General features: G+C 38.8%; 1 protein-coding gene across 1 annotated transcript; it reads left to right on the top strand.

Moving 5' to 3' along the window:
* Positions 1 to 2,093: 2,093 nt before the first annotated feature.
* On the top strand, positions 2,094 to 10,507 carry gtf3c5 (general transcription factor IIIC, polypeptide 5). The gene is made up of 11 exons (XM_084746491.1): positions 2,094 to 2,433; positions 3,870 to 4,068; positions 4,269 to 4,464; positions 4,606 to 4,789; positions 6,280 to 6,384; positions 6,737 to 6,851; positions 7,098 to 7,178; positions 7,904 to 7,992; positions 8,245 to 8,327; positions 8,984 to 9,126; positions 10,175 to 10,507. The coding sequence occupies exons 1-11, from the start codon at positions 2,230 to 2,232 to the stop codon at positions 10,366 to 10,368; spliced, it is 1,593 nt and encodes a 530-aa protein (XP_084602617.1). The 5' UTR covers positions 2,094 to 2,229; the 3' UTR covers positions 10,369 to 10,507.
* The last annotated feature ends 931 nt before the right edge of the window (positions 10,508 to 11,438 follow it).

Below are 11,438 nucleotides of genomic sequence, written 5' to 3'. Positions count from 1 at the left end.
GAGACATGTATCTACCAGTGTTGAGATGTAGTTAACCACATGTGCTTCAGTTACTAGTTAAACTACAATCTGCAGTTGGGTGGTGTAGTTTTTATAGTATTTAACCATTTTGGATCATACAGAATAGTTTTAGTAGTTAATTAACAAACGACATACTCGTGATGTTGTTTTTTGCTTGACAATATGCACAATGACACAGCCATGGGGGACATGGTTGTCATTTAAAGACAATCCCCTGCTAATTGATTAAAATCACCTGTGGTTTGCAATCAGCATGTCTGAAACTGAATCCTGTGATGTTCCCTAGATATTAAACCACATCCTTGGGCTGCCCAACTACCTAAATCAAACACACCTACACTTTACTCAGTGTCAGTTCAGTTGTATCTCAGTGTAACAATACAAACAACTCCAGACTCAGATTGTGATCATTTCCTGTGACGTCTGGATGAAGGTGAACTACTTTTTGAAAGTAGTTTTTGTTTGACAAGCTATTTTTTAGAGTAGTTAACATGTAGTTTAACTACTTCTTTGTGAAGTAGCTATGTAATGGGAAATAGACAACATTGTCGTTGTTCGAGGGCATGTTTTCCATCTTCAAAGCTCAGCACCGGGTTGGACAGGATGCTATGAAATGAAATATAGTATGGCCATTATTACTTCAACATCCAGCATGAGTGTGAACTAAAAACAGTATTATATTCCAGTTAGGGAAGTTGTCATCCCAATCTCTACAACTGCACATGAATCACCTTTCCACTTTTCCGTCATTCTCCACTGCGTATTTTCCACACAGACATCTGACAGGACAACATTACCAAAAGGTCAGACAGTTCTTCAAAAAAAATATGTTTTCAAGATCAAATAAAATATAATGCTCCAACTCAAATAAAGGTGATTAAAAAAAGTAAATATAAGATGACTATAGACCCACATTGCAACCAAGCTAGTGTTGAGTTTTGTGCTCCCTTAAAGGCACAAAGAAAGAAGACAAACTAGAATCAAAGTAAACACACAGTGTCACATCAGGCTATAATTGCCTTTACAACAGAATCTTAAATAACTCAGTAAACACACAGACAAACTGTTTCTTCAGTCTTCTTTCTTCTCTGAGGGGATGACAGTCTGTTGACAGTTTCAGGGAGGGACAGAAGACAAATCCTCTTTACTGAGGTCCCTCTGACAACAGTGATGTCTCAGATGTCTCTGATGTCTTCTGACTAAACAAAGATACCTTTAGCTGGTGTTGAAATATTCAATCTGCAATATAAAATAATGACACATAGACATATCATTCAGAAAAAGTCAGAGCTTTCAAGAAGATTGTTTGTGTTGTTTAACTTTGATGGAGGCAAATTTCTCTATTCCCTCAGCCAGATGATTTCCTTTATCAGTTGCATTATGTTTGTTGTTACACTGCCACTATGTGGCCAAATGCGTACATTGCGTTCATTACAAGTGTGCCATTGTTAAGAGTGTAATGTGTTGAAGAAATATAAAGAAAAGGAAAAAACTGTGAAAGAAAAAAAGAGCAGATTTCTAATATAACCTAGAAGAGAAATCTACTTGAACATCTTGTCAGTGATGCCACTGAAATAAAACTACATTTAGATAAAGGTCTTGCGCATACTCATTTATTACTCATGTCCTTATTTATTTATTTATTTATCCCCTCACCCTCCTCTATGTATTATTTTGCCTTTACTGAATGCAAAAGCGTATAATTTTCTGGCATTTTATTTCCCCTTTCGTTCCTTAAAGATGTTTATATGTTAGTGTTTTTCTCAGTAAAATTCGGGGAAAAAAAAGAAATAAAAATAAAGAAAGAAATACACTACTACGACTAGTACTACTACTACTACTACTACTACTACTAGTACTTATAATAATAATAATAATAATAAAAATAATAATAATAATAATAATAATAACACTTAAATGGCGTTGGTAACTAAAATGTGTTTTATTGATTTTTTAAATTCTATTTCAGTGGTTAATTTATTCGGCGTCTCGTTGGTATCAAAGGGAGTTAAAAAAAAAAAAAGAGGAACTTTGGGCTGTGGAACTGTACATGTGAGCTACCGTTTCCACCCGGCGTTATTTTGCACTTGGACACACATACACGCTGCTGTAAGAGCAAAGGGGTCTTGGGCGCGTTTACTTACATCTTATTTAAGGTTTAACTACAGTCATTACGCTCGCTTAAAGATCAAATTTAAAAGAGCCAACATGGCGGGCTCCAAGGAGCTGAAGCTGGATTTTACTCTGAAAGAACTGACTCTTTCCGGTCAGTCTGAAGAAGTCGATGTCCCCGGCAGCTCGTCTACCGTGGAGCTGCGGGACAGCAAACTGGTGTGTGTAGAGTATCCGGCGGTGGTCACCAGTGTGGACAAGATGCTGGAGACTCTCGGGGGTGAACAAACAGTGTCCAAAGTAAGCAGGCCACGACAGGGACAGACTGTTGTAACTATCAGGACCCCCTGGTGTTGATTATTAAGCTCCAGCCTCACATACTGTCACACTTCATCTTGTTTCGTGTTATTCAGTAATTTTATGCTTTACCTAAAGTATGTTATAATATCTACATGCCATAAACCGTGAGACAAATGAAAGTGTTTACATATGTATATATTTTACCGCCATTTATTTTAGTCTGTTTCAGTTACAGAATTATAATGCAAATACGTGGTAATGTTTGGTTATTCGAATTTAAACGGTAGCTACATAGCTAGCCAAAATGCTATTTTCAATGTTTCATAAACATTTGTCCCTGAAAGCCCCAGGTTAATTGCAGTTTTTTGGGAGGTATATGCACCAGTAAAAATCAGTGTCTGCAAACATTGTGGGGGCCTTAAACCCCAAAGACACACATTTTTCTTCTTACTTCTAGTCCTTTTTTCTATCTAGTTTTGGTGTTCATTGCCAAGTTTTGGAGATATCGGCCACAGGGATGTCTGCCTCATCCCCAACACTTAGAACACTCCAAATCAAATTCCCAGAAAACATGATCTTGTTACTCAAGATGATCCACAGACCTTGTTGTGAGCAGTTTTATGTAGGAACACTTCTCTTTAGTTGAAAGAAAGTAGTTCTGGTAGATTCTACCATAGAAAGAAAGTAGTTCCTACATAAAAATCCTCGCAACAAGTTCTGTGGATCATCTTGAGTAACAGGGTGTGGATTTCTGGAAAGAGACACAGCTATTGATTTTTTTCAGATGTTTTTTTTTAGGTGCTTTTGGCACCACAAGTTGAGTGCCATCTAGCTCCATTATATTTGACAGAAGACAAGACAGATCTGTCTGTGACTGATATCTCCAAAACACTACAACTCACACCAAATCAATTTACATGGATAAAAAGCACTACAAAAATATGTATTTATGATTTTGGGTTGAACTGTTCTTTCATACCCTGACCACAAGATAGCAGTGCTGTTATCTATATATTCACTGTTCTGTTCGTGTTTAATAAGTAACCTTTTATAACTCAACAATATAACAGTATATTGAATTATATCAGAAACATTTGTCTACCTACCTTAACATATTTGTTGCCTTTTTTAGTTTTAAGCTGCAGGGATGTGACACCAAAAACTGCAGATATAATAATACCATGATTAAAGCTGTGAACGCCCCAAATGAATCGTACCTTTTTTGGGGACTATGCACTAGTAAAGTTTGGTGTCTGCTGACATGATGAGGACCTTCTGGTTACTATCTGAAGCATGTGAGAAGGGGTTAAATGGGCCCAGGATTGGCTTGTGAACAGATAACTGTCAATCTTTGTTCTGGCCACAGCTTCATCATCAGCTCTGTAACTAAACCGCTCTAATCCGACACCTGTCTGCATTTCCTTTTGATCTCGTAGACCTTCGCTCACCCCAACAGGCGTCTTGAGCTGCGTTACCGACCTCAGGACCCTTTCTGTCACTCTCTCTGTGGAAACCGCTTCCCCTCAAGTAACCTCCTCCTCAGAGTGCGGCGACGGGTGCGAAAAAAGGATCCCAAGGACGCTGAGATCAACATGGAAATACTCGGAGTCATCGGAACAACATACAAATTCCAAGGTTATAGATGAAAATTCCTCCTAATGTATGATGTTTTTGAAGATTTCAGAACTACACAATATTTGGAGTTTGAGAAACAAATGCACTCTTTATCATATAGAGATGTTTTGAACATGTCATAATAATAAAATTGATTGATGTGAAAAAAAAACTAATAGATGATTGATTGGTTGTTCTGATAACTTGTTTGTTTTCTGCAGGGATGGCGGACTTTCAGTGCCTCGCCGTGCACTCAGAAGGTGGAAAAGACACATCTCTGTACGACAAAATCATCCTCCGCAAATCAGAGAATCAAGATTTCTTTGAGCGGCCCATGCCTTACTTTCTTCCCCCAGCCATCTTCTCACGCCTCGACACTCCTGTGGATTATTTTTACCGACCTGACATCTTTCAAAAGTAAGTGTGAGGGCTCTGTTGGAAAAACATCATTATTTACTCTGGTCAACCTTACAGCGTCTGTATCTTTAATTTCAGTGTGATGCTGATGCTTTTTATCAGGAATATGTTAGTAATGTTTCTCCTCCTTTCTTTTTGCAGCCAAATGCCCGTCAACAAGAAGAGCTTAATTGGTGTGAATCGTGCTCGCCGGCCACACAACGCCATTTTTGTGAGCTTCAGTGATGCCACTGTGCCCTCAGAGTGCCTCGAGGCAGCCAGGAACAACTGGAGGAGAGTCTGCCTGAAGGAGCATGACAAGCAGGTGGAGGAACAATTGAAAAAGGTGTGTGCAGCAGTAATCATGGTCTGATGTAAATGAATCAACTTCATTACATCAGGAGGGAGTATCACAGGAGTCCAGACTGACTTCTCCAGACAAAATTTAATTTCAAGGCTCATTAGATAAAAACAAACTCTGGCCTTTTAATTAAATGTGTCACATTTAAGCAATGGCAGACTGCGAAGGTAAAATACTCAATTAAATTAAAAGTAAAATAATTAACACTGAAGAATGTCTAGACAAAAATTGATTAGTGGAGTAGAAAATTTGTTAAAAAGGCCAAAAAAGTTTTTGGTTCCAGCTCTCCCACTTTGAGGGTTAGCTGCCTTTCATATTATTGTAAATTAAATATCTTTTTGTTTTGGACTGTTAGTATCTTGGAAATAGAGATGACATTTTTCAGCATTGAAAGGCACAATTTACCCCCGAATCCAAAATACACATTTTCCCCCTGATCTGTGGTGCTATGTATCTGTCCTGCAGAGTTTTGGAGATATATCGGCTCCAGATACGTCTGTCTTCTCTGGAATATAATGATGGCACTCAGCTTGTGGTGCTCAGTGCACCAAAAAACTGATTTGAAAAACTCAACAGCACTGTCTCTTTCCAGAAGTCATGACCTGGTGACTCAAGATAATCCCTACTGTGAACAATTTCATGAAAGAACCTGTTGTCCATGAGTACATGCACGCTTCCTTCTGCACAGTAATACAATTGGAGGGTGTAGTTTGGTAGAAGAAATAGTCCAAATAACCAAAACTCAGCAACTTGAAAAAAAACAACCAAGATGAATAAAAAGCACTACAGGGAAGAGATAAAAATGTTTTTTTCTTTATAATTGTTTTAGGGTAATTGGTCCCATTTAATAGAATAAACTATTAAGAAAATAGTAGGCTACAGTAGAAATAGTTTTTCCATTTCTCTTTGTGTGTTCTTGACATACTAATCAAGTTTTGTTGTGAAAAATCTTGTCATGTTATATTAAGTAATAGGGCAAAACAGAAGCTACTGAGATAAGTATTCAGTGTGTCATGGTTTAGAGGATCTGAGTTTTGATTGCAAACAAAGTCTCTGTTTGCTTTCAGTGTTGTTCAGTAAAAACCCATTGTGTATCTGTTTGAGGCTTAACAAATGTGCTGTCCTTCACAAACCATTTGGAAAACTGATGTTTTGAAAAGATTTAAATCTGCATTGTTGACATGTTTTCTGGCTTGCAGTCCTCTTCATGAGTCTTTATTTTCCTTTATTTTCTATATTGGCCCACATCATGCAGTGACTGTTAGTAAAAGCCAGTTCTTTTTCCATTAGACCATTATTGACAGTTTTATTATTGACACCAGTGCAGCCAAACCATCATAAACAACAATTTTCACTCCAGAAATGGCACCTGGTTGAGGTTGGAAAATGATCCTATATACTGTACCACAGGTATGGCTTCACATCACATTCAGGGCTTCTTTTATCTTATCTCTAACCAAACTTTTTGTGCCTAGATGTTTGAGAGCCGGCCCATCTGGTCACGGAACGCGGTCAAGGCCAACATCAACATCCACCCTGATAAACTCAAACTGCTGCTGCCCGTCTTCGCCTATTACATGGTGAGCTGAGGGGACACAGTGTGCCTGGTAAAGAATGTGACGGTGAATTAAGGGACAAAGTAAACTCTGTTCAATGCATTGATGGCAATCGGATATCATTTTGAAACAGTGAAAAATTAACTAGTAAGCCTCAGTGAAGTGTTGATTTACAGTAGCTGAACTTTCCATGGAAACCATTTGTGAATATAAATTTGTTTATGAATATATGTGAAAATACAGTATATTGCATATTTTATTATAAAGTGTTAGTGTTATTGTGTTCAGTGTCTCCAGAGAAATTTAATCAAATTAAAAGGGAGAACCAACATTTTCTTTGCTCAGATGAAAGTTAAACATCAGGATCATTTTGTAGGTGACTGGACCGTGGAGAAGTCTGTGGGTGAGGCTGGGCTACGACCCCCGGAAGACCACAGAGTCCAAGCAATACCAGATGCTGGACTTCAGGATCCGCTGCAGCACCAAGCACGGTAAAAACCTGAGAAAGGACAACAGTTACTGTATTTTTCATAAGGAGGATTTCTACAAATTAATTTTAGTAGACTTTTACTTTTGAGAATGCAGGTTAAGTAAACTGCTTTACTCTATTCTGTGAACGTCAGTATTTTCCTGTAAAACAGTCTTCAGCAGCCAGATCAGTCATATCTTACTATCTGTTTTTTAATTTTTTGATTGTTAATAAAAAGTCATGACCTGACTGTTGGTTCCTCTTTCAGGATATTCATTATCAGACATGCCAGTAAAAGCCAAGAGGAGTTCCCTTAACTACAGTCTGCCTATCACATTCAACAAAGCAGGTGAGTTGGTGAATTTATTTAATTGTTTGTGTTTATTTGGCAGCTCCTTACACAGGTAAATGGAATAAACAAACAGCACATAAGTGACTCCCCTCTTTCCCCACTCCCAAGGATGACTAGTGCTGTGGCAAATGCAGTCCAACAAAGAGATACGTACCCACAACAACAAAGTAAAAGAAAGACTGATGTCTTACCTGACTCCCTGACATAAGTAGGAGAAAAGGAAAATGTAAAACAAACAGGCTTTCCACCCCTACAGCTACCAGGACTGCTTTTTTAGAAGCTATTTACATTTTGAGAAAGGGCAGCAAGTTAATTACAACATCAGCTTTCACAAAACAGCACAACACAGTTGGACTGGTTTGGACGGCGTGGCACGGTCTGGTTGGGAGTCAGGAAACAGAGGAGTGACGCTGATACCAGAAGGTGCCATTTTAAAGTAGGCGGCCTCAGTCTCGGAACCAATCATCACTGGACACGCATGCTGGGGAAAAAGCACAAACAACAGAACAGCACCTGCCTCTGACAAGGAGGGGGAACCAAGAACAAACATGTTGCTGTACAATACAAAATCCCTCTTGACCCAAACCCAGGGAAAGACGAGGTGCAAGACCTGCAATAAATGGTTAAAACCTCAACGTCAGTGCCCTGTCTGAAGCACATCCACAATAATCTCCACCACCCTGCTGCTGTTGCCAAGGCAAACTTTTTTTTGTCTTTTCCAGGTCCCCAGCCAGCTAGTGTGATGGAGCTTCCAGCTCAGGAGGGTCCAAGCACCAGTCGAGATCCAATCCCAGTCTCATACCAGCTGAAGGTCAGTGAAAGACCACTATTGCCTACTTACTGGAGCATGGCGCTAACATGCTAGTTTCAAGCTTCTGCTTTTATTGTGTCTCTATTAAAATTGCATATCTCATGTTTTGACTTATTTGATTTTGAACACTGTAGTTCTCCATAAGCCTGAATGTTAAAATGTTGGATGATGATAAGTGTTGTCTTATCGTAGTCATGCAAAACTGTCATTACACAACATCTGTATCAACTTACCTCTATTTCCTCTCCACAGGAGTCATCGTACGTTTTCAGAGAAGGCATGCTTCCTCCTCACAGACAGATGTTTTACCAGCTCTGTGACTTGGATGTGGAAAGGTTCATTACACTACGTTTTTCTTACATATTCACTTTAAAGTACTGAGTGATTAACCTTAATCAAACTGATATCAGATTGTCTGTAAGTACCGGAACAATCCCAACAATCAGGACAGTATGTTAGATAAAGCCCTGGTTCCCAACCTGGTGGTCCTGACTCCCGCCAGGGGTCACCAAAGCTTAATGTGGGGTCACAAGGCCTACTTCATTTTAAGGGGTGAAAGAAAACCAAATGAAATTATTATTTTTAAAGTTTAGATTAATGTTTAAGATACAAGCTACATTCACAGAGCTGTTTCTCTCTGCTAAACAGCTAAACATTAAAAGTATAGCTGAGTACATAATGTGATTTATATATGTATATGTGTTTGTGTATGTGTGTATAAATATATATGTAAGATATAAAGAAATCCTCACATTTATCAGAATAGTTGGAAATTAGTTTTTCAGCTCTAATCACAGAGCAGAAATGGTCATTCTGCATTCAAAATATTTTCAATGTAAAAGTATTAGCATCAAAATGTACCTCAAGTGATTAATGACTTTAAATAATAGGAAAACAAGTAAAGAACAATGAGCTCAAAACTGTACTAAGGTCCATTACTTGAGTAAATGTACTCAGTTACTTTCCACCTCTGTGGTTTGTGTGTCTCCAGTATCAAAGAGGTGACTGAGAAGAACTGCGGTAATGAGCAGACGTGTGACGAGCGGGACGGCTGGTGCGTCATCGGCACCACCGACAAACTGAGGGACATGATCTCAGCCATGATCAAGAAGGTCGTCCGAGCCCAGAAACCACGTAAGGAGAAAAAGAAAAAAAAAAGAACAGCTGCTGTGTCCTCGTTTACCTTATGGACACTATGTCTTCTTTGTGATCACACATTAACTACTCAGACAGTCACACTGATAAAGGGACTGGCTGTGGACATGTCAACGGTGCGACCAGGGCTGGTGTTATAGTGAGACAAAATCCTGCCCTGAAATATATAGTCTTTCCCTTACATGTAGTGCTGTTTATTCATCTAGTTTGTTTTGGTGTGAGTTGCAGAGGTTTGGTGATATCAGCTATAAGGATGTTTTCCTTCTCTCCAGTGCAATAATGAAACTAGATGACAAAAAAAATACATTAGAAAAATTGTTATTATGACTTATGACTCGATTACTCAAGATAGTCAACAGACCTTGTTGTGAGCAGTGTCATGTAGGAACTACTTTCTTTCTGCAGTAGATTCTACCGCAACTACTTTATTTTCTAATGGACAGATTGTGCTTCCTGCATGAAACTGCTCAAAACAAGGTCTGTGGATTATCTTGAGTAACCAGATGGTGAATTATGGAAAGAGACACTGGTTTCAAATTTTTCAAATATATTTTAGTGCTGCTTTGAGCACCACAAGCCAAGTGCCATTTAGTCCCATTATGCTGGAGAGAAAACAGAGATCTCTAAGTATTTTTGGGGTGATCTGTCTCTTTAATGTTTAATGTATGTTTTCACATGTTTTCATTTGTGTGGACTGCAGGAAGGCTAGCTTGGCTTTAGAGCACGACTAATGGGGATCCTAACAAATAAACAAATGTTTAATTGTGCTTCTGTGGCTAGGACTCATGGGATATGCAGTCATCGGATACTTAAATATTAACCATTCTGTCTACCACCCACATTGATACAAATTTATCTAGAATGTGTACAGAAGAACAATGAAAGAAACCCTCTATGAGAAAATACACTGTCTAGTGGAAGAGAATAAAACTTTGGCTCCTGTAACAATTAAACATTGTATTTAAAAATGTGTTAACTTAAACACCTTTTGGTTTATTAACTGCTGTTACCTCTCTCTCTCTCTCAGCATTACCAGAATTGCCCAAGAAACGCAGATGCTTACGCCCAAGGGCAAAATCCTCAGGCAGAGATGAGGATGAGGAGCAGGACGACGAGAACAAGGATGATGAAGAGGAAGAGGAAGATGAAGACGATGAGGAGTTTCAGCCATCAGAGGGAAGTGAAAATGAGATGGAGACAGAAATGCTAGATTACATTTGACAAAAAAACAATCATCTTGATCACATTAATCTTTACTGTTAATATTTTCCATTATTCATTCCTGTAAGAGCTGATGTGCTTGAATTATTTTTCTGAGTGACATGTAAATAAAGGTTTTCCTAGTGGTTTGTATAAGAAATGTGTCATTTTTGCAGTTTTTGATAAATACAGTACAACAAAAAATTTGTGGAGAGAGAGCTTCCCCTTCCCGACTTCCTACCCCTCACTTCTAGTATCCTCAGACCCCTCATCTTCAAACACGGCCCTCATTTTGATCTCAACTACACAGCTGTAAAGTTTCATTACTGCATCTTGCACATGACTGCATTTATCCTGTTGAAAAAATCTGTTCACAAGCAGACAGACATTCAGACATATAAACACCTGGCAAAGTACTCAGATGACCATATTTTCCCATGATGATGCACACAGACTCGTGAGGTGAAAACAATACCAGCCATGCTGTCACGGCTGCTAAAAATCATGACACCAATGAACACGAGAAAAAAATAGGCACAGTAGTTCAGCTGTATTGTGTCTACCTGGGTAGTTTGTGGCTCCTAGCTGGACATTTAAGCATAGGAACTATGAAAAGAGAGTCGTCTATACGTATCAAGATGCTGATGTCCACTTTTATTTACTTAAGTTATTCTCAGTGCTATAATGAAGGTATTTAGAGTCCAACTTTGCAGCAGTATGAAAAGGATTATATATGAAAGAAGGATTAAACTTTGGGCTACAGCCATGTGACTTTGAGTCCAGCTGTGCCAACTCAGCAGAGGTTGCCTTCCTGATATACAACTGCAAACTTAAAATCACACAAACCCTTTCTACAAAGGTCGTGTTTCTGAATCTCTCAACTCAAAGTCAAAAGCCTTCCCTATCTTACACCTGATGTAACAGCCACAGAAAATCTAGATCAATTATCAAAAACACCCTTTTCTGTTGGCCATCACCCTTTATCTGTTGACTGTTTGTGTTGGGCTTTAAAGGACGGGACAGGATGAGGCCAGGCCACCGTCACACATGTTCATACACTTCATTAGTTAACATGTAGGCACGTCCGAGTG

This window comes from Lutjanus erythropterus, chromosome 20 (genome assembly GCF_056507025.1).
Source record: "Lutjanus erythropterus isolate fLutEry1 chromosome 20, fLutEry1.hap2, whole genome shotgun sequence".
NCBI classification, from domain to species: Eukaryota; Metazoa; Chordata; class Actinopteri; order Lutjaniformes; family Lutjanidae; genus Lutjanus; species Lutjanus erythropterus.
Note: the sequence above shows the minus strand (reverse complement) of the source record. Positions and strands in the feature narration are given on the sequence as shown.

Excerpts from the sequence above, each read along its gene's own strand:
- gtf3c5 (XM_084746491.1), top strand. The coding sequence starts at position 2,230 with ATGGCGGGCTCCAAGGAGCTGAAGCTGGATTTTACTCTGAAAGAACTG. Across the intron at positions 6,385-6,736 it reads CCGTCTTCGCCTATTACATG|GTGACTGGACCGTGGAGAAG; the intron begins GTGAGCTGAGGG and ends ATCATTTTGTAG. Across the intron at positions 7,993-8,244 it reads CAGTCTCATACCAGCTGAAG|GAGTCATCGTACGTTTTCAG; the intron begins GTCAGTGAAAGA and ends TCCTCTCCACAG.